The 24,264-nt window shown below is 35.1% G+C and overlaps 1 protein-coding gene across 1 annotated transcript in view; it reads left to right on the top strand.

Annotated features, from left to right (window-relative positions):
* Positions 1–430: 430 nt before the first annotated feature.
* The window catches only part of NFKB1 (nuclear factor kappa B subunit 1), a 71,565-nt gene continuing 47,731 nt past the window's right edge, over positions 431–24,264 (top strand). The window contains exons 1-4 of the mRNA XM_015828369.1: positions 431–478; positions 14,490–14,542; positions 17,990–18,077; positions 20,813–20,853. Of these exons, the coding sequence (XP_015683855.1) occupies positions 14,498–14,542; positions 17,990–18,077; positions 20,813–20,853 (174 nt within the window). The 5' untranslated portion in view covers positions 431–478; positions 14,490–14,497. The remainder of the gene's footprint in view (positions 479–14,489; positions 14,543–17,989; positions 18,078–20,812; positions 20,854–24,264) is intronic.

Genomic DNA, 24,264 nt, shown 5'->3' on the forward strand with positions numbered 1-24,264 from the left:
TTCTCCGCTCATCTTTCAACGTCAGTGGGAATTTCCAGCTAGGAAGTGAGAGGGAGGCGAAAGTGCGGCCGAGGAACGAGCGAGAAATGGGCGGGCGGCAGGGAGGGAGGGAAGGAGGGAGGGAGGGAAGTGCGAGGCGCTCGGGGTCGCGCGCCCAGAGAGCGCGCCCGCGCCCGGCTGTCTTGTATCTGCGTGGGCGGCTAGGCGGGCAAAGAAGTCCTCGCGGGACCCGGACAGTCGACGGCGCGCGGGGCTTCCTTCCTTTTTACCCGACGAAGAGCCCGGCCTCGGTCAGCTGCTTCCTCCTGCTGCGACGCCGCCGCCGATCCTGAAGATCCTTTGCGCGGACATGGCGCTCTTTTGACCGGGACTTCTCCGCCACGGTCGCCTTCCTTCTCACACTGCGCCGGTCTCCGATCCGAGTTCCTCCTTCCTTTCCTGGTCGAAGGTCCCCGGGAATACCATTCCCGAGTGTAAGGTGAGCCCGCGGAAGGTCCATCCCCACGACAGGCATATATATATGCTCCGGGCTAGCGGGAAAACCCGCGAGGGTGCGCTTTCGGTGCCATGCGGAAATGTCTCGAAGTCGGGAAAGAAACTCTGTTCTCCGACTTTAGAGCGGGATGGTGGCTTGTCCCGTGGGTTTATTGCGAGCGAAGCGGTTCTTTCCTTTTTACGATCCCCGGATTATAGGTGGCCCAAGCTTCCCTGACAGCTGCGGTCCTTGGTCTTCACACAGGGGCTGGGTCCTTGGATTGAGATGCCACGGTAAATCGACGCATCCTTCAGCCCAGTTGACAAGGCTGCTTTGGGTCTCTTCTTTTACGTTTGACCCTATGGATTATATAGGCATCGCTTCAGCCTCGGATGTTGGGCTGGCAGGGGTTTCAGTAGGATTAAGTCTAAGGTGTGAATGGGTTTAGATCTGGCACCTTCTTTTAGTTGTACGGTAGATGATCTGAGGTTGACTTCTAGAGAGGCATATGCAGTATGGAAAGCTGTATGTTGTCACATTGCTATGCAGTTGTGTGTGTGTGTGTGTGCGTGCGCGCGCGGGAGTGAGATCAACAGAACTTTCTACTTCCTCATTCCTTTGTAAAAGACAAGACGCTATTCCTTGTTCACAGAAACTTTCTGAAGCACATGGTTAGGCCTTCCCTAAATGATGTATCCAGTTAATACAGTTGCAACTTTTTTCTTTTGCCGCAGATTCTTCTAGGGCTGCCAAAGACCAATCTGCAACTGGTAAACCTTCCCTCATAGCTTCCTCTTTATTTCAGGAACAGTCCCAGTCTGCACATGGCAGCCTCAATACATCATCATTTATGTTAAAGACATAAAGGCTTTGCTGGGGACAAGGTGGCAGCCGTCTTTGATAAGGAGTGCAGGATCTTGTGGGAATGTGATCAGGTTTCTCATCCTTGGCATTGTTCAGAAAAAGGCCCCGTCTCAAACCGAACAGGCAAAATCAGTGAAAGTATTTGTATTTCAGATGGCATCTTCACTGATACTGAAAGTAGTCTTTTAGCTGCTGGAATGAATAAAGAAAGGCAACTTTCTCTTACAGTAATGTAAATATTATCTCTTCTGAGCCAAGATTTTATTTAACTGATTTATTAGACTGATGCTCTGTCTTCCCGCCAGCAACTTAACATTGTATGTAAGATGATTTCTTCCAAATTTTCTCTGAAAGAGAGAGAGAGAGATAGGCTAGCCTGGGAGAATGACCAGTTCATAGTCATGCAATACAGTTTCATGGCTGAAGAGCACTTGATCCTGAGTCTTCTTATCTTCAATCTAATGCTTTTAATGAATTTAATCCAACATTTAATCATGATTCTACATGCTGATTGTCTGCAAACATGGGGTTAGGAGCTGAATATTCTTTTCATTGCTCCTATGTCACTGTCGATTTTTTTTCTCAGATGAATGTAATATTTATCATGGTTGATATGACTTCCTCTAAGTGTGAGGCCTAGAACTGTTGTTGCATTGTTCTGCCAAAAGAGATCTGATTCTTAAAAAGGCCCTCGAAGAAAGGAAAGAAAAGAAAATCAATATACGGTAGAGAGTAAAAATGATTAGAAATGGAGGTGACAAAAATAGGTCCAGTATGTTTTTCAGTGCCGAGTTCTGCTTTGGAGACTTCTAATATTTTGAGCATGAGCAGAATATGTCTACTTAAATGAAGTGGGGAAAATCACTCTAAAAGTCAGACATCTGAGTTCAGGTTTATATTAATCTCTAATACTGGTAAGAAATAATTATTATCACAACATAGATAGGAAGTTTCCTATAAAAATACATTATGTAAGCAAGCTATTTAAATCTCTGTTATTTCTTGATACCTAGACTCTTTTGGCTGGTTTTTTGGATGATGTCAGTGTAATTCCAGGATGCAGTTTGATGATAATTATGTGACATCAAATCATTGCTAATTCTTAGTGACCACGTAGATAGATTTACTCCATGACGATCTGTTCCCAACCTAACCTTCAGCTCTTTCAACAGTGTACCCATTACCTTTGTAACTGAGTCCATCCACCTTACTACTGGTCATCTTCTCTTTCCTTTCACCTTTCCCATTGTTAGAGCCTTCTCTGGAGAAAAATGCAATCTAGGCGTTGTTTAAATGAAGCACATTTAAGGAACTACCAGTATGCAGATAAAGCTGAGATGGGATACTGTAGGTGAAGCAGGGCATATGCCTTTGCATATTGGCCATTATTGTAGATTGTCGAATGTCTTGTTGAGATCATTATGGCAACATGAAAAGTCTGTATTGAATACAAATAGGAGATGTATGTCAGTGCAATTCAAGAAGTTACATCTGCCTTTTAAATACAGTATTAGACAAGGGATACATTAGACTTGAGAATGGAGAGAAAGGACATTGTGAAGTCTGCCCTCTATTAATTTATGTATACTGTATATTCTGAAATAAATTGTATTTTTCACAACATAAGATATTTTGGCATGAAAATATGATTTCAGGAAAAGCTTAAATTTCATATCGGATTGTAAAACATTTCTTTCTTTGCAGCTGACCTTGGCAGGATTTACAAGATTAAGATGTTAAGCTTTCCTTAATAAACAACATTTCTAAAGATACTCAGTAGCGGTTTTGTATTATTAATAACAGATACTGACTACTTACATGTTCAGTTTTATGCAATTTTTGTATATCCCAGTTTTTGTTACTTCTGTATTAGTGTTCAGTATATTGTTTCTAAATTAAAAATACCTCTCATCTAAAACGTATATGAAGTTTTGTTGTTTTTTGGGTTGGTTCTTCACAAGAATTAAGTTATGTTCTCTATAATGAGTCTGTTAGAAATGACGATGAAATTAAATGGAGCATGCCTTTGTCTTGTATTAACCTTGAATTTCATCTATTTCAAAACTCTGTTGCTACATTTTTTAGTCTAATGCCACTAGGATTCTGAGGCTGACAGTTCTGTGTTCCCCAACTGGTACTGATGGGTCTGCTATCCTCTGATTGGAGATATGGTGTATCCATAATTATCATTGGTAACCTCAGCTGCCTTGCATATGTTAAAAATAATTAATAAAGACAATAGCTAATACATAAATAATAAAGCTAGGTAGCTAGATAGAACTGATATGTGAAAATTTCCAAGATTACAATAGCTAAACAGACAAAACTAACCTTTTTTTCCTTTGTGGTCTTTTTAGCCGTCAATAGTTTGCAGTGCATGAAAGAGATATTTTGCATAATGGTACAGTGTCCTAGGTGTACACTGTGTCATGTATTTTATTCTATCAGATGAATCTTCCTAATTTAGTTATATACAAAAGTAAAACACACAAGGGTTCATTAACTGTGTGAAGATAGAATTTAAATATAAGAACCATACTTTAGGTTATACAAATTTCAGTACCCTCTTTTTAAAACAGTAGCCAATCAGATACCTCCAAACATTAACATCCAAAATATGAAATTATAGCTATTCTGAAAGCCAAAATATAATATTCAAAAGAATTCTAGGTTCATATAGGAGCTGTCCAGCTTTCTTGTTAACAAGAGCTTCTTATGATAAATGGAAAATAACCAGTGTTTAGCTCTGGGAATGTTCTTTTTGAACAGGAAGTTGTCATAAAGATAAAATAATATTCTGAGCTACTAAAAACATAATGAACATGCATGGCTTAATAAGAATTGCACTGGGCATTTATAATTCCCGGTTTTGCCAATTCTGGTTTCTGGGGCAATGTCACTGTACATTAAGAGAATGAAAAACACGTAAAGAATAATTACATGCTCTTTAATTCACTAAAAAAACACAACACCATGCAGTGTCTGTATTCTTATCTGTAGTCTTTCCTTAAGAGGGTTTTCTTTATTGGGTTATCAGACAACATTATTTGAATTACAGGTAGTCCTTGATTTATAACCATAATTGAGCCTGGCAATTATGATCATAAGTTGTGATGGTTGTAAAGCATGTCACCACATGATTGACCCTATTTTACAAACTTTTTTGGGTCAGTCATTAAGCAAATGCAGTGGTCATTAAGCAAGCATGGCAGTTGTTAAGCAAATGCAGCAGTTGTGAACCATTGTTCACTAGGGTTTTGCTAGACGTTTTCCAGAAGTAAACGCTGGTTTCTGTCAAAACTATTGTAAATCATAGTCACATGACTGTGAGGTGCTCAAATGGCTAGAAATGCAGGCTAGTTGCTAAGCACCCAAAATGTGGTCACGTGACCATCAGGGCAGCATTGGAATTTTGAAACCAGGTCGTAAGTGGCTTTTGGGGGATCTGTTGTAATTTCAAGCAGTCACTGGCTGTAAGTCAAGGACTACCTGTATAGAAGTTGCATTAGTTCAGTGTCTTGTATTGACAAAGAAATAAAATAATATGCACAACATTGACTAATATTGGAAGAGATATTAGCCAAAATATGTTGCATTGATAGCCAAATAATATTGTTACCAAAGAAATATATATTGTTGCCACTTCCAGTGTTTTAATCAACCTTCAAAGGTTGTCTTATTGCATTATTACTATTTCCTTCCTCTTCCTAAGAAAAATACAGAACTAGATGGTGGGAAATCCATTTTGCTTTACACAATCTCTTCATTTGATGCTAACCAAGATTTGTTTGTGAAATTTGGGGTGGTTTATTTTGATTTCTGCAAAATAAAACAATGAGTTTTAAATAGTTGACTGAAATTCTACAACTATTTTTGGAAGTTTTTCAAAACAGTGGGATAGAAGGAGAATAAATACAGTTCTAAAGAATAAATAGATTAGGAACTCTGTTCCTAGATATATGCTTTTTAGATATTTGATACTATTGAATATTTAAAATTCATATCTTCCTGTAGGGGTTAGATAAATATTTTATAAAAAAAAAAAATCAAGTTCCTGTTTGCATTTACATTTACATTTCTTAATTTCTGATATCAATGTATTGAAATTTCATTTGCAATAAAAGTAATTAAGCACTGACCATGGTTACACATACTGTGCATTTTATTCTTATTTTGGTTGAAAGGCATGAAACTTTCATATGTGTACTCTACTTTGTTTGACATTGAGCCACAAATGGTTTGCATATACTAAAAAGCAATTTGTAGTATAACTGAAGTGTTTGTGTACAGTATGTTAAACTCAAATAAAGCGAGTTTATTTGAGAGTCAAATAAATAGATAGAAGTTGTGATTAGTACTCTACGTTTTAAACAGTAATCAGTTTTGGTTGATTATGTGGTTACAAATTAAGGGAGATGAATCAAAGAATATACTGTATATATATATTCATTATTACTATATTAATTTTGATTGCAAGATTGCAATAAAGAATGTGAAATAATATATTGACAAGATATATTCTTCTTTTCAAAACAATTATAATTTATAATAAATTTAGATTATTCTTCCAGAGTGATAATCTATATAGTTATTGTTGCCATTTTACCTATTTATTGTTGGATTGATCAATTATATATTTTAGAAAACTATTTTTTTAAAAAGGTTGTAAACTCGTACATATTTGGAAATATTCTATTGAAATTAATGATAATTATTTCAAAGTAGATGTGTACAGAGGTCATATGGTATTTATTTATGCTAAATGACTACATATGGCATATTTGTTTTTCAAATTATTTAATCCATTCTTGAACATTATGCTATCTTAATAATTTAGCAGTAGAATTTTTAGGGTGTGATAATAAAAGCTTTATTTTCTACCAACCAAACTAAAATTATTTATTTAAATTAGGTGTTTTGGATCGCATTTGAACTATTTCAACAAAAATTCTGTTATAAAAATTGCAACTAGAAAATGCAATCATAGTATACCAATTCAAAATATGCATACCATAAGAATTATGAAATAAATATAGCTTCTCCAGAAAAGTAAATTCTCCCTATTTGTCAATCTTATGGTAAAAGGAACTATAAAGCTGGCTTGACTGGTTTCTCTAGAAGAAGTAACTAATAGAAAAAAGAGGAAAAATCTTTTGAATCATAAGGCTTTCTGAAGAACTGGGACTCTTTGCGGTACATTTAAAGACCCTTACAAATTTACACTATGGATTTCTAACTAGCTAGGACTATGCTGAACAGAAATTTAATTAACATTTAACACCAAAAGGGTTTTACCACCAAATATATGACCGCTTCCATTCTGATTCTCTACAAATGAAAAACCAGGCAACCAAAGTTTCAAAATATGATTGTAAATCATCATTGTTCAGTTAACAGATGTTTTTCTTACTTCGTTTTTTTATTATGGAGTTCTGATTTTTAATTTTATGAAGCGTTCTAGCAATCTTATATTTCTTCAATGATTTTTTTAAAACAATAGTCTTGTTATGTAGCCTATTGTAGTACAAATGTTAATTTGATAGGAGATACTGGCTAGCCTTGTTTAACTTTTTTTATACTTCTGGGAATTACATGCCATGCTTATTAAGTAATCTTAAATTCATTTCCTTTCCAACAGCAAATGTAATGCTGCCCCCAAAATCACATTTTTCATTATAGTTGCTGCATTTTATATGTGTCAACTGAAATGATTTACTACAATCCATTTTCAGTGTAGCTTGATAATATACTTCTTTAATTTTGCCCTTTGGAAAGATAGAAAGAGTGATTTAAAAAAAAAAAAGATATCAATGCGTATTAAATATAGAGTTCAGCCACTTTTGGTCATAAGGAATATAGAAACACATATAATATTTGACACTGATATATTTAATATTTGAAATGTTAAAATAGTTGAGGTTTATATTATAGTATTTATAAATAAAATCTAATATTTCATAAATTGGCATTCTGTCCTAGTTCAAAAATTCCTGAACTACAAGTTCCAACATCCTTAGGAAGTATGGGTCCATGAGGATTGTTCAGAGTTGCTGTTGAAATGCCAAAGATTGTCAATAGTCTTTTTAATTTTTAATTTTTTAACTATCCCATAGCACTTAATAATGTACCTTTAATTAAGATATATACATTTATTTAGACATAATGCTGTTGCACACTTACTAAATCACAATATAATGCAAACATAAATTTTATATGCACCGGGGAACCAAAAAAGTCATATGGCTCATTTTATTGCTGTGGTCTGGAACCACGCCCAAAATATTTCCAATGTATGTCTGTATGAAGCCGTTTCTTTTGTTTTGGTTTTAATTTGGACAGAAGTTACTGCATTTCAATAATCTATTAGTTTTCCATAGATAAAAAAGAGGGCAGAGAAATGTGAGAAATATATGAGAGCTACAGGCGTAAGTTATTCAATCTGAATCTCTGCAAAATTTAATACGTGTAGCAAGGTGATTGTTTTATAAGGCCGCAACTGAAGAGCTTAACTGTACCATCATAAGTAGGTGCACTGAATGAGGGGATGGTTAGGTCAAGTGATGGGGTGGATGGAAATATATACACAACAAATAAAAAAAAGAATATGTTATGATTATATTGTGTATAACAAATCTGAGCAACTAAGCAACATATTCAAGAACATACTAAATATATAAATGCAGGTCTTGTTTTTCAAGAGGAATAAAATCCTATGTACAGCAAGGCATATCCCTACTTATAATGGCATATAATGGGAACGACTTGTGAGATGGGGCAAAGAGCTGCTGCCTAGGGAAGTTCCAGATAAGACACAGCATACCTTGCAACGGCGTAGTGGGCAGACCAAAGGAGTTTATAGGGGAAAGGAATCTTATCGATAACTATAGCAAAAGTTGGTTTAATTAACTGTAAAACTCCATTAGAACTCTGTCTACTTAAGAGCAGACTTTGTAGCTTTAACGTTATGTCACTATTTTCTTCTTCCCTTCCTTTTCTTCCAGTTTAAATTTATTCCCAATCTCATGAATAAGTTCTTGGATAGTTCTAGAGAATTCAAAAATTTGTTCATGATGTTGCATAATTATGTAAATCGGAAGCCATAATCACATTTTGGGGTTATACATTGTAAAGAAGCATCTCCCAAGTTTAGCTTCATTGGATAAAATTATAATATGGAATCCTTGGTGCTTTCTGAGCTTGGTTGTTTTCTTGCAGATGTTTCATTACCAGACTAGGTAATGTCTTCAGTACTACAGAGGAATGGGGTCTGCTCTCTGTTTATATATAGTAGTTTGCCTGACAGTGGGCATTGTTTTCTCCTATGTATTTCCTTGATTAGGCTGTTGTTTTCTTCTTGATTGTTTGTCTGAGTTGGTACATCCTTGATTAAGGTATTGCTTGCTACTTGATAGTTTGGTGTTAATCAGTGTCACCCCCTCCTTATTTGGATGTTGATTGCTGATGAGAAGATATTCTGATTTTTACGTGACATTTTTGGTGACAGTTTTCTATGAATTTGCAATTAGATAGCAGTTATGGATAATTATTGATTGATCGATGGTTATGTACTATCAAGTCATTTTTGACTCCTAGATAGATTTTTTTTCCTTAATGATTTGTCCCTAATCTGGCCTTTCAAGTCTTCCAATGGTGCACTGCTGGATATCCTCATCTTCTCTTTCCTTCCACTTTTCTCAACCTTAGAGCCTTTTCCAGATAGCTAGAACATAGTATAGGATAATTTGAGCCTCATCTTTTGTGCCTTGAGTGGGAACTGTAGATTGATTTGTTTGATGATCCACCAATTTGTGTTCTTAGCTGTCAGTGTTACTCTCGAGAGTATTCTCCAGCACCCAGATTCAAAAGTGTCAATACTTTTCCTATCCTGCTTCTTTAAAGTCTTTCCTTTGAATCTCAAGTTTTTTTTAATGAACATCATAATGTAGTAATAGTTGGATGGGGGCTAATGAATGGAAATTGTATTTAGTAAAGATAAGGTACTGTAGGTGATTAGGAAAACTAAATGAGGAGTAGTGTAATGCTAAGTAGGAATGATCTTGGGAGACAAGGAGAAGAGGCCTGTGGAAGAGTCAAGTAAGAGACAGCATAGCCTGTAGTTGCATAGTCAGTGGAGCAAAAGTCTCCGAAGGATTCACATTCTCAGACTGTGAAGGAGATGGTGGGAGAATTTTACTTTCAGACTTTCAAAATTTTGTTAATGTAGTTTTGCAATAAAGTAGAATTAGATTTTCTGGTTGTGTGTTCTGTCTGTTCTATCTGGTCAGCTGACATTAATCTGGGTCTCTTCTGAGCCTCTTGTACCATTATGTAGCTGCAGACTATGCTGTCTCTTATTTCAGAGGTCCCCAACCTTTTGGGCACCAGGGACCGGTGATTTTTCCACAGACCAGAGAGTGTGTGGTCTTGTGTGCTGCCTGCATCCCGCAGATGTGCGGACCAGTTGCTGGCATGCCGTATACTGGTACTGGTCCACGGACTGGGGGTTGGGGACCCTGTCTTATCTGACCCTTCTCTTTGCAGCAGGTCTCTGCTCTGTCTTGCAAGGTCTTTTTCATATGCCATTATAAGTAGGGATATTTCTTGCTATACATAGGATTTTATACCTCTTGAAAAACAAGACCTACATTTATATATTTAGGATGTTCCTGAATATGGTTTTGAATGTCAAACCTGGCAAAAAAAAGTATTTTTGTTGTCCAATTTAAGCCAGGTGCACCAACAAATATACAGTCATTCTCCTCTGCTGGCAGGAACTCTTCAAGAATCAAAGTTCTGTAACAAGTGGGGAATACCATTTAGCTTTACATTATATCACCTTTGTTTCATGGTAATTGCTTCCCTTATTTTTCTGAGAATAATTTAAAATCCTGGTTCTGGAATATAAAACTCCAGACAGTTTTATTTAAGATGACAAAAAATTAGACAGAGCCTTCCAGCACCTTTTCTGATGAACAGGTTTTTAAAAATGCATAAGCTTTCAACTACAGCTCACATAACGAAATGGTTTTTCTAACCAATGCAAACAATGTGACATCATTCCTAAAGGATCGAGTAAAAAACGTCTACAGACTTCAGCCAAGATCATGCCATACTGACTCCAAGAAGTTCAGCATTCTTTGAAGTGAGCAAAAATTAAACCCCAGTGCCATCTCTACTCTGGAATTTCCACTGCATCAGGACTTTTCCAAGACAAGACAACAAACCTTATAGAACAGAACGTATCTCTTTGAAGAAAAAGAAACAAACCGTCCATGCTTCTGCAAACTGCAAACATATACTCACCAAAATGGAAGGACTCTGGATTGGATAGCATTTCCCCAGTTGGAACCTATGCTCATTTGGGGGTCTTCCTAGACTCGTGGCCCCTGCTTGAGAAACAGGCAGCAGCTTTGACTTGGAAGACCTTACCAAAGGCCTTTATCTTGAGTACCAACTGCACCCTTTTGTGCACCAGGAAGTTTTTCTCATAGTCATTCATGTATTACTCACCTCTGATATCTCATTTGGATTGCAGCAATGTGCTCTGTTGACTCGTTGGAAGCTACAGCTGACTTGAGTAGTTATGGTTGCACCTTGGTAAGCTCATATTACACAAGATATACTAGTTACCATTTGGCTTTCAGGTACAATGCAAGGTGTTGATGGTTATCTTTTAAAACCCTATAAGTCTTACAGCTGTTTATTTCCAACCTCTCTCCAATTGTCTCTGCCTATCCCATACAATCCATCAGGGTTGGCATGCTTCAGATCCCCTCACACTCATGGAATGTAATCTTATGAGAGGCCCAAAGCATGCCTCCTTTATTGCCATTCTTGCCCACAAGGTCCACATGCCTTCAGCCCCGCAGTTCTTCAGGAAAGCTATAAAGATCTGGCTTTTTCAGCAGGTCCCACCCAGTGGTGGGATTCAGCCAGTTCGTACCACTTCGGCAGAACCAATAGCTAATTTTTTGTTGCCCAGGCCCAGAATGGACTTTCGGAAGCGGCATCCACACAGAGAACCGGTTGTTCACATATTTGAATCCCACCACTGGTCCCACCCATTGGATTTTGTCAGGGTCCTATATGTTATGATTNATGATTATTTTAATTTTCTATTCCCCAAACATTGTTTCTATTTGTTTTTCGTTTATTGCTATATTGTGCTTTGAAGTTGGGTCCATCTTCAACATCAGGTTTTCTCAGGGTTGCTTGAAACAGAGAAGACAAATTAGGATTTTGGGGTCCTTTGTGTTGTCTGATCTTGGTTGTTTTTTGCAGATGTTTCATTACTCAGACAGATAACTTCATTGGTACTAGAAAGGAATAGGGTTTGCTGTCTGTTTATATACAAGTGTCTTGCCTTCATTGTTGGTAGGAGTGTTCTTGATTAGGCTGTTATTTACTGTTTGTCTGAGTTGGTAGTTCCTTGATTAGGGTATTGTTTACTGTTTGATTATTGGTCTGATATTAAACTTGACCGTAATCTTCGCTTATCTGGATGTTGATTGCTGACAAGTAGGTGTTGTGGTCTTCTGGCTTTTTGATTGTCTCTTTTGAATAGTAGGTTCTGGTTGATGGCTGATTTGTCTGAGTGCTAGACTTCCATAAATTCTGTAGCAATTTTGGATTTGCCTTGGTCTAGGATGCTCGAAGTTTCCCAATTGAAACTATGGTGAAGTCTGTCCTTGTGTTGTGCAATTAAGAAGTTTTCGTCATGTGTTTGATTGCTTGTTGGTTCATTGATGCGATCTGCTAGTCTTCTGACTGTTCTTCATAGTGGCTGATGCAGTTCTTAACATTGCATGGTGTAGATTACTCCTGTTTTTTCTTCTGCGGTTACGTGTCTTTTGGTTAACTTAAGATATTTTGGAGGGCTTTAGTTGGTTTGTGTGCTACAGTGATGTCATGTGATGGTAATAATCTGTTGGTGGTTTCTGAAATAGTTGTTATCCCTTTCACAGCTTATGTTGGTTGTGCTGTAGTGGGTTGAGTGGTCAGGCACTTTTTGATAAAGTTGTGTGAGTATCCATTTGTTGGAAAATATATAGACGAACTGTTTCCCTTTTCTTATGTTCAAGGTTGCTGCAGTGTGTTTCTGCTAATCTAAATTGCATTCTTACACACCTTGTCTTGTGGGAAATTGGGTTATTACTTTGGTAATGGAATTCTTGCTTGGTGTGGGTGATTTTAAGATAGACTTGTATTTCTAATTTGCTGTTGTTGCTTCTGCTGATGAGGCTATCCAGGAAGGATATTGTTAGGAGTGTTGGGAATTAGGATAGTTGGAAATTAGACAGCATATATATTTAGATGATGATGATGATGATGATGATGATGATGATGATGATGATGATGATCTGACCACATGAAAAAAGGAAAGAGAAATTATTTTCACTTCCGCTATTTCCAAGTTTTATGGATTGTGCTAAACATATAAGCAAGTTTATTGTTAGCATATAACAATAAAAATAAAGTCCATGTGACACATATTTTTTGTTAATACTGGTAACATAATGGCATTCTCTACACTGTCTGTACATAAAATAAGCCAAAGATTAAACCATATGATGGTTTAGTGTGATACCTGAATCTAGCCACTAAAGTCTAAAATGCTTTATTCTCTCATTCTAATTCTAAAATTAAATTTAGGATCAAAAGATAGAACAAATATAGAAAAATATCTTGTTTTTGTTTATTAATATATGTTTGTATCAGGTATAAATATAATTAATAATATTAATATGTTAATATTAAATTCTCAGTAATTCTTCTAGAAAGGCAAAATTTGTAATATACTTAATTTCTTTTGTTATTCTTCAAAGAGCTGGTTAGCTAAATTAAACCAAGTATTTTTCTAGTAAAAAGACAAGTTGTTAATATTACATTTAAAATTGGTTGTATCTTAACCTTGATGACCTCCAATGTCCCTTCCAACTTTATTATTATTATTATTATTATTATTATTATTATTATTATTATTATTATTATTATTATTATTATTATTATTACTATTATTATTATTATTATTATTATTATTATTAACCAATGGAAGGCTGCTGTATTTAACATTTTAGAACTTAAAATCTTGTGCATTGGTGCTTGTAGAATATAATCTATGTCTCAGATTACTTCTGCTTTTTTGATGACCTTTTTCTAATACTTTTAATTTACATACATATGTTGCTTATTCTTGAATCATCCAAAATTACATCAGATTCATGTAATCATACCTATTAGTTAGAGACGTGGGACACTTTTCTTATGGAAATCTCATGAGTGAAATCTTCGTTGTAATATATCACTCTGCTCTACAGCCTTGGAGCTTATGCAAGAGCACTTATTCTGCTATGTCTCAATTCCTTCTAGGGAAGACTTATGAGGAAACACATTTTTAGAAATTGTGCCTTGGCATGCTGTGACTAGAACTATTTTTGATGTTGTACTGGTGAAATGCATTTGTTCCAAACCCAAACGGACTGTTGCTCAACTACAGTCATCCTACAGCACTCTTTATGATCAATCTTGTGTTCATTGGTTATCTTTTAAAGTCCCTTCTTTTTTTTTCACGAAACAAACACATTTTGTAAAGAAAACTAGCTAGAGAGTTATTTTAGCATAAACGTAACAGGCTTTATGCAGATGGCATTTTAATTTCTCATTGGTTGTGAAAAGCAGTTCTGAAATATTTCCATTGTATCTTTTCTGTTGTGCACCCTGTGGAATGATAGCTTCCAGCTCCCCATAATTTCACGGCCCCTGTAAATGTTAGCCTTCAAAAAGGTTTTGAAGATCTAAAGATAACAGGATGTTAGATGAGCTCATCCTGGGAGGTGAAATATATACTAGTATACCCCAAATGTGTGGTTTGTTGATGGTTGTTTTTGTTGGTTGGGGATATAGGTGTTATCTTTCAAAAATGAGCAAAAGCAACAGAGACTTTGATTTGCAGATGCCATCTTTATTTTCTTAGATTTTATAGATGCTGGAGTATTTGACAAATTTCTTTCTTATATAGATGGACAATATAGATTGTTTTTCCTCTGAATTTTGTTCCCTCCTACTGCCAATAATTTTAGTATTAAAATTAGTCATTTTGGTCATTTGCTGACTATGTACTGAGTTATCCATGCCTGGTTAATTGTTTCAGCTCTCAGAATGGCAGATGAGAATTCTTACCTCTTGGGAATGGGAGAACATCAGGTGAGTATCTGTACCTAATAATAGTAATATGGAAATATTAAAGTGTAAAAACTATATTATTATATTTTTGCTTTAACAAATGAAGGCTGTCAGAACATTGTACATTCTACAAAACATTTAAAAGATGCCTAATTCAGGAAAATACATGAAGTATCCCATAATGAAGCATTAAAATATCAGAGATGTAGCATAGTAAATGAATAATAACAATGTCCAGACATGTCATTGATTTAGTATGTTGTACCTCTGATATTTTAAAAGCTAAGTAAATTTCCCATTGCTACCTATCAGGATGGACACACAAATTCTCATCACTATACTGAGAAGAACTTTTCAAGAAGTGGGAATACCTTAAGTAAGATTTTCCTTATTCCCTTATTCCTTTAACCTTAAGCAATTTGAGTAAGAAGCCAAGCCAACACAGAGGTTGGGGGAAGGGAAGAATTATTCTTTTTTTAAAAAATATTTTATATAAATGAGGAAAGAATAGGGAGAGTTCAGGTATGGGGAGGGACGGGCATGGGGAATTTGGGATGGAAAGAGGGTAGGTACAGTAGTGGGGTAACCCCCAACAATAATGTCATACTTTAACAAACAAGCTTACCGTCCGGATCAAAATAGTAAATAAACATAATTTATATCTTATTCTTTATTATGATCCGGTAGTCTTGAAACCACTTTTCTTTTGATACTACTATTAATCACATTGGATCAGTGACAGTAGGTTGGGTTTTTGTTTTGGATTTTTTTTCATTTCTTCCAAGCTTGGGGGGAGGGCTACTGTAGTTTTTGGTTCCTTTGAGTCATTGTTGACTCCTTGAGTCTGCCTGATCAAATTTCGGCAGTTTTCTCAGGAAGATTTTGGAAGTGGTTTGACATTGCTTCCTACCATAAGGCTGAGAGAAAATGAATGTCCCAAGGTCGGTCACCCAGTTGACTTTGTGCCTCAAACAGAACTAGAACTCATGGTGTCCTGATTTTAGTCTGATGCCTTAATTCTTAGACCAAACTGGAGTTAAGGAGCTTTTATGTTAACATTTCTGTCACTTGTTTTTTTAGCTAAAATCACCGTACCCCTTAATTTGTATATTTATTTCAAAAAAGAAGTTTTCTTAATCTATACTCTAGAATTAGTTTCAAAGCTGTCTGATATCCTGTTTAAAAAAAGAGCTGAAAGTAACACAAGAGACCAGAGAGTCACTTATTCTTCTAAAGACGTGAAATAGACTTTTTGAAAGCAGACATATAAATAGTTTATTTGGTATTGCATTTTTAGGTTAGTGTATCCTGAATGAGTCATAACTATAATTTAGATATTTCTTCATCTGTTCATTAATGAGTGGGAGTTGTAACTTTTTGACACTGATGAATCTGTAATGTATGATATTGAAAGTAGTGAAAGGCTAAATTTCCAAATAAATAGCATCCACCTACACAGATCTACTGCACAATTGCTGGAAATTAGTTTGATCATCTGCACCACAGAGAGGCAATGAATATGGGTAAGGATACTAGTCACAGTGCCCATTAGGCTACCCATCCCAGGTAGCTTTAGTTTTTTATTGCTTTTTAAATAAAAAAAGCAAAGATGGCATATTGCAAAACAAAGTGAGTCTGAACCTTATACGAGCTATGATTTTCTAAGAAACAAAATATTGGTAAAAAATAAAAAATGCTAGAGGTTCCAGCCTGTTGCATTGTTTAGAAGTATGCCCATTTACTCCCCAAAATGAAAATTTAAAAATAAACTGATATGGCATAAGATATTGAACTAATGACAACGACCAACTTGCAACATTTCATATTTTTGTAAATTTCCATGCCTATCACCATTTCTTTGTGATTTCATGCACACGTGCTGTAAAATGTGTCCCAATGACACTAACCTCGTGTATAAACAAATCCTCAGAAATGTGGAACAGAAACATTGATATGGGAAGTAACAGGAGAAAGAGAGAGAAATGGAGGCAGAAATGGGATAATTCATAGTTATATCAGGAGTATTTAGGGTTTTTTTTAATAATGGCATATGGGATTAGGTCGTTGAATTAAAGGTATAATCTCAATATATTTGAAGGAAAAGAATGTGCTGATTCCTTTGGAAGAACTAGAGTTTATTAGTTATTACATGAATACATAATATATAAATTTATTACATTTATCTCCAAGTGAACCCTGAGGGTCTTCTCTTATTTTGCACTCAACAATTCTGTGAGATATCTTGGGTTGAAAGACAGTGAATGTGAAACAGTCTTAAAACAGCCACTCACACTTGAAATGGATGTTTATTGAAACATGTGCAAAGAGATTCAAAATGAAATGTTTTGCAGACCCATATTGTTATATAGGTAGTCCTCAATTTACAATCACAATTGAGCCCAAAATTTCTGTTGCTAAATGAGACATTTGTTAAGAGAGTTTTGCCCCATTTTGCAACCTTTCTTGCCACAGTTGTTCAGTGAATCACTGCAGTTCTTAAGTTAGTAACACATTTGTTAAGTGAATCTGGCTTCCCCATTGGCTTTACTTGTCAGAAGGTCGCAAAAGGTAATAAAATGGCCTTGGGACACTGCAACTGTCATAAATATGAGTCAGTTGCCAAGCGTCTGAATTTTGATCATGTGACTACGGGGATGCTGCAGTTGTAAGTGTGAAAAAAGGTCATAAGGTCATTTTTTTTAGTGCTGTTGTAATTTTGAACAGTCATTAAACAAATCATTGTAAGTTGAGAACTACCTGTAGTTATATAGTATTTTTTGTACTTTTTTTTACCTAAACTGCATCGTCAGTTTAACTTCAGTATGTTTGACCACTGAATTTTAACATGTCATTCTTCCATATTGATTGGTTCACAATCGTATTTGGACTTTTCACTGTCAGCTATACTAGATGGTTAAGAGAGGACAATTCAAACCAGTTACTGTTAATAGCACAGATAGTAATTGTGCAGGATAAAATATAGCCACCAAAAAGTTGCAGGTAGTCCTCAACTTACAACAATTTGTTTAATGACCATTCAAAGTTGTAATGGCCTGAAAAAAATGACTTATGACCAGTTCTCATACTTTTGACTACTGCATCATCCCTACAGTCTTGTGATCAAACTTTAGGTGCTATATTCACAGTGATTGCAGCATCCCACGATCCTGGCACTGTCATTGGTAACCATCCTAGGGAGCTTCTGACAAGCAAAGTCAATGGGGAATCCAGATGCACTTAACAACCACCTGATTCACTTAACAACTGTAGTGATTCACTTAACAACCATGGCAAAAAGTCATAAAATGGGATATGACTTGCTTAACCATTGCCTTGCTTAGCAGTGGAAATTTTGGGCTCAGCTGTGGTCATAAGTTGAGGATTACTTTCATAGTATTTGATTTTTAAATTAGTTGTTATAAGCTGAAATAACTAGACTTACTGAAAATACAAATATTCTTAACACAGGTATATGCAATGGACCATTTCCCCTTGGGGATGAATCAGCTGTACAATAACACAAGCATGATTTCAACTGATCTGCCACTTCGCACAAGTAAGAGCCATTATTGCTTGATTGATAGCATTCATTAATAATAACTATATATACTGATGATGGAAAGGAATTTTTGCACAAAAAAAAGGATTGTGCTTTCAAATGAACATTTTCTGTTCCTGTTGATATTATCACTGCACAGTTCTTTCTTGTATTTGTATGTGTTTTGTGTGTAGGAAAAATACCTGGGAAATCTGGGGACTTCCTGAAAACAAATACCCTGTTCTTTGCAACTGTGTAAAGATGACAGGAGTTTTTTCTATTGTTGTTGTTGTTGCTATAGTCTGCTAGGCCTAGTTCTCCAAATTAAAACACCACAGATGAGTTAAGAGCAAACCTGCATGATTTTTACAACAGTGCAAGGAAGTATGAATGATTTCCATTCTCGCGTTCTTTATTACTTGAAAAATGGGAATGGTAACTTCTTGTCTGCTACAGGGAAATGTGTGAACTCAGAGTGTATCATGACTTCCTCTTTGAATATTAATTTCTTCTATTCTTTATTTATTACATATGAAGATGATTGGAAGATAAGGCTATTGTTGAACTTCGGCTGTTTAGCTATTTAGCTTTATGAGCCATGGTGGCACAGTGGTTAGAATGCAGTATTGCAGGCTAATTCTACCCACTGCCAGCAGTTCGATTCTCACCGGCACAGGGTTGATTCAGCCTTCATCCTTCCGAGGTTGGTAAAATGAGAACCCAGATTGTTGGGGGCCATAGCTGACTCTGTAAACTGCTTAGAGAAGGCTGTAAAGCACAGTGAAGCAGTATATAAATCTAAGTGCTATTGCTGTTGGTATTTCATTTATTTAGCATTGCCAAAGCCCAGAAAACCTAAGTGTATATATAAATCATGTCCATGTACTTATATGAAGAATCTTCACGAGGAAAGACAGATTCCTTCATATTAGGAACCATGGCAGGAAAAACTCTGTTTTTGTAAAAGAATGTATGAATATCCACGGGGAAAGAGAGATGGAGATGCTCAGAAAAGAAAGGCAGAAGCCCCATAGCTTGGTGGTCAGAGAAAAAAACTTAGGAACAACCTGCACTAATGGATAAAGCAGTCAAAAGTGGGGGTAGGAAGTTTATGTCTTCAGACTTGCAAGATTTTGTTAATGTAGCCTTACAATAAAATAACAATTCGATCATCTTGTCATGTTTCTTGGCATGGTTTACTTTTTTTTATCCCTGAAAGATTGTTATGTGGCCTTTTGAATCTTGGACCTGTTTCCCTAAAATTAAAAAAATTATAAACACGTGTCCATCACCTGACAAAAAATTAAAAAATAAAAATAAATAAAAAAAACCCTCCAAGGGCAGACTTGATGGACCACTAGGTCTTTTTATGCTGTAGTTTTCTATGTTTCTAAAGCTCAAAAATAATTTTAAAATGCAAGGCTTTAAAGATTTATTTATAGATAGCAGAAAAGAGATAGGAAAAAGAGATATTTTGTCAATAAAAGAGACCATTTACAGCTCAGGTTTGAATTGTGGCAGCCTTGGTGCTCTCTATGCTTGGTTGTTTTCTTGCACTGATGATGTTAGCTAGTTGGGTAATGAAACATCTGCAAGAAAACAACCAAGCCCAGAGAGCATAAGGAACCCAAAGAAATATTTTGTTGTATTTTCAGAGCAAATGATAAGTTACGGTGTTAAAAGGAAAGGAAAAGAAAGGAATACAAACATGGTTTATCTGTTTAAGGCTAACACACACACACATGCATATATGTGTTATTTCTGGTAACTCTGGACTTTTGCTGAGTAAAACTAAGTGGGAAGGTTTTAAAATTTGTAGATAAGATGAGATATGGGAAGAAGAGATATTTTGTTGTAAAAATCAGAAAAGGTGATAAGTTACTGAAATTGTGCTTGTCTTGGTAAAGAGGGAAGTCATTTCTTATCTCTTAGTTTTTAATTACTATTTTTATCCTTTTTAAATTTTGCACTGACACTTTTCATTTTCATTTTATTTTTTATATTTGTATCATAAGTTTGTATTAGTTTTTATCTAATCTTTAATAAAATTATTATCAAAATAATTTAAAACATATATAAATATCTAGCAACAAATCGGTTTATGTAAAAACTGAGCAATTTCAGAAAGTCTGCATTTCTTTTGTCTAAAATATTTACCAAAAAAGGAAGTATTTTTAATTGCAATCCCCTTGTGCTGCGAATTGTTCTTTAGAACATCTGGTTTCTACTTGCCTTAATATCTTTTCGGGTCATCCCATTTAAAATCTTTTAAAATCTTTCATTTATTATTTATGCCTTATTTGTTACTGGATGTTTATTTCCTTTGGCTTTCTATATTATTGATTATTGTTGTATTTTTTAATAAACTGATTTATGGTTTGAAATTATTCATCTTTGTGTATAGTGATTTGTGGACTTAACCTGGATTGAAATTGCCATTTTTTGTTGTTGTCTTGCATTTGTCCCAAAGTACAAAATGATTGACAATATAAATAGTTAAATAAATAATTGCAAGCTATTATTTGCTTAGAAATAGGTTTCTAGAAATTTTCTTGTTAAGAAATATATATAGCTATGTCTATATGATTGTACCACTATTTTATTTTGTTAGGATTTTTCTTTGTTGAACGTATCAACCAGGAATTTTAGTCATACATATGTCTTCAGTCTCTTAAAACATTATTTGCAAAACGTCTTCAGTAATACAACATTTGTATGAACTCTTTTGTTTTCTTCATTATCTTTTTTACTAGCTGATGGGCCATATCTTCAAATAGTTGAACAACCTAAACAGGTAAGATAAGAGCATTGTTTTCTTTTTTAATATTGCAAGGTTAATAAATTAGCATAGTGAAAGCCCAACTATTGAAGATAATGCTATACAAAGAAAACACGTTTTATACAAACTTTTATCATTATGATAGTATGATTATCATAATAGATGAAAGTCTTGTGGTCTTAAATCATCTGTCCCAAAAATGGGATCTTCTTATCCAAACTTTATCTCCTGCTATTAATATCTGTATATCTATATTTATATGTCTCTATATATGTATTAAGTATGTTAATTACAATAGTAAAAACTAATACAAACTAAAATTAAAGGGAAGAGAATGGAAAGAAAGAATAAAAAGTGCAAAAAAAAGAAAGAAGCCAAAAGTGAATATAATAAAGAGAAATATAAAAAGTGACTTCCAACCATCATAACTATAAACAGTTTTAATAACGTTTTACTCCATAAGATTAAATAGATACCTTTTCATCCCATATAGCATTGCTTATCTATAACTAAATAAAAAAAATCAACTTGGTGTCAACAAAAAGTCCATAAAGTATTGCCAGAACATACCTTATTTAACCTTGATCAAACCAACTGTATATTCCATCCTTTTTCTTCTAACAGTCTTAATCTTTAGTTCAATCAAATATTGGCAACAGATTTGATAGCTCTTTGATTCTTCTTCATTCCATTGCATAGATTTCTTCAAGACTTTAACAAGCTTTTTTGTATATCCAATAAGAAAACTTTCCAGATTATTTTCTTGGTTAATCATTTTGTTAAGTCCGGAGAATAATGGCGCTTGAAGCAATGCATTTCCAACATGTCTTTATTCTCTGACTACAATCTACGAACGAACCGAGCAGAGGCACGCAGGCCTCTATTTATACCCTCTGATCCCCGGGCAATGTCAACCAATCACAAGGCTGTCTTTTCCCGCCTTACGCATGCGCGCAAGGCCGGCGCCGCTCAGTCTGGTCCCGGGCAGCTTTTGCAAATGCCCGGGACTCTTGCAACGTCCCGAGCCTGCTTCTGCAGGCTCAGGACACAACACATTTTGTTTCCCTTTTAATTTTTAAAACTTTAGCCACTTTTTGTAAAGTTTCTTTTCCTAATCATTATGTTGGTCTGTCATTTGTAGTTCTATATTCTGTACTATTTTTATTGTACCAGATAAAATTTGTTCCACATCTTTCATTTTTTTCATTAATATTTTAGACATAGTCTCCCTATAGAAGTAGACATGTTTATAACAGAGTTGATGTTGTAGTTACTAACTTCTGACTCCATTTTTCAAATATCTCCTTTAATGTTTCTGACGTTACGACCTTTTGTATCAGTCTGTAGGCCCCAGTATTAATTGACACCAGACTTTGCCTTTTTTCTTCTGCTTAAAATCTTTAGTTTCCTCTGGTCTCCCGTTTCTAAAATCATAACTTTTTTTTGTTATGACTTTCAATTGCCTGGATAACCAAAAAAGTCTGTTTCCCACAAGTAAGTGATCATTTTTATAGTTAATTCCAAAAAGTTATATTAGAAATCAATATTCCAAATTTATCTGGACCCGTAATTCATTTATAACTTTATTTGATCTCAATCTTAGATTTTTGCTGTTTAGGTCAAATTCTTTAAGTTCTTAAAGTTGTGCTTAATATTTCTTTTGTTTAGAATTGAAGATAAACTCATCCAATAAAGGCTTTTCAAACCTATCATTCTGAATGTCTGTAACATCTTTAGAATAGTTAATAGGAAATTTCTGAAAGTGATAGAAAGTGAGATTTGTGAACTTGGTGTCCTTTAAAAGTCTTCCCTGCAGTTGCAACCAAGATGGCTGATCCAGCAGTCTACCAGCCATCAGACTCACAGCATCATATGTAAGCAATGTCCTGTCTTATCCTTATTTGAAGATGTTCCAAGAAACCAGTGCATTGACCAGTTCCTTGACCTTTGCTATGTTCATTGGCTTCACTTTTAAGGAGTCATCTTCAGTTCATCCCATCTCCTCCAGAAGTCCCTCTATTTCCTGCTTTGATATAACTCCTTAGAAATTCTCATTACCACCACCTTTATCTGTTATCCTTCCCCCAACTTCAGCAAATGAGAAAAATAAGGTTCACGTAGCCTATGCAGCTTCCTAGCTAATAAAAGGAAATAAATAATGACAAATGAGATAAATTGTATAGTTACCCTGACTCTGTTGCATTGAGATGTTTCATCTCATCCTCATTTTTTTCAAGGTGAGATTTCACAAGACAAATACAAACAAACTTTATTTTAATGTAAAATAGAGGATATAAAAGTTCCCTTCAAACTTTAAGAAGCTAAATGCAAAACAATCAACGGTGGAAGAAAATAAAATTGTAGGGCTGCTCAAATCAGGCACAACATTTTCCAGGAACATCCAACAGAAAAAAGTGAAGAAAAATGCAGGAATTTCAGTAGATTATACTGATACAAATCATACTATTTTGCCTCTATTTAGAAGCAAGTCTGACATAAAAAGTAGCTGTTTTGCACAAATCCCACATGCACTGAGCATGTATAAAGAAAATAATTAAAGACAAAATTGGACTTAAAAATACAGAAAAAAAATCAACTCAGTCCAGTTCATATCTAACATTTATCTATTCCTCTAAAGAATATCTGGAACAGATATTAACTTTACACCATTTTTCCTTAAGAAATCCTTCTTCCTGCCATTTCAAACTTAAACCAGAGATTGGAGGGAAATCTGAGTTCTATCCCTTGAATCCAACTTCACTCTAGCTTCTTGGTCACTTTCTCTCAGAATTCTGATTGTAGTGTTTCAAATGTAAACATTTTCCCTCCGAACAGAGAGAGAGGGATTTCAGTCATTTGACTTTGCAGGTGACCCAGAACTGTTCTTCCTGCAGATGTAGATGTCACATCTGAGATGAGTGAATGCATATTAGACATGCCCGAGCCGGTCAGACAAGAATGGCTGGCAAGAAGGCTGCAATTTTGTAAAATTGGCTGGCTATTTGGAACCATTGTTTGTTTGTTTTTTTGAAGAATAATATTTTTTCCTATGAATGACAAGTTGAAAGGATTCCCCAAAATTAAACTGTTCTCTGTATGAAATATGTTTTTGACAAAGCATTGTAAATGATACAGAATTAAGACAACTTAGCCTTGTGTAGCAGCTGCGCTATGCTGAATATGTGTTTCCACAAACAAGTTTAGGATAAAAAAATAAAATAATAGTGTATAGGTGATAAAAGTTCTGCTAAAGGAAAATCAAAGCTCCCAGCTCTCCCTTTTTTTGTGTCACGTTAAGATTTAAGACATGGAAGTTTTCATTTAAATTTCATTATTTTATTTTCTCAGCATTACTACTAAATGTTACGATTCATTAATGTTGTGCAGATATCTACTTTTAAATGTAAATAACAAATTTTGAAATAA

The sequence above is a fragment of the Protobothrops mucrosquamatus genome, unplaced genomic scaffold (genome assembly GCF_001527695.2).
Source record: "Protobothrops mucrosquamatus isolate PMUCROS unplaced genomic scaffold, P.Mucros_1.0 scaffold_224, whole genome shotgun sequence".
Classification (NCBI taxonomy): domain Eukaryota; kingdom Metazoa; phylum Chordata; class Lepidosauria; order Squamata; family Viperidae; genus Protobothrops; species Protobothrops mucrosquamatus.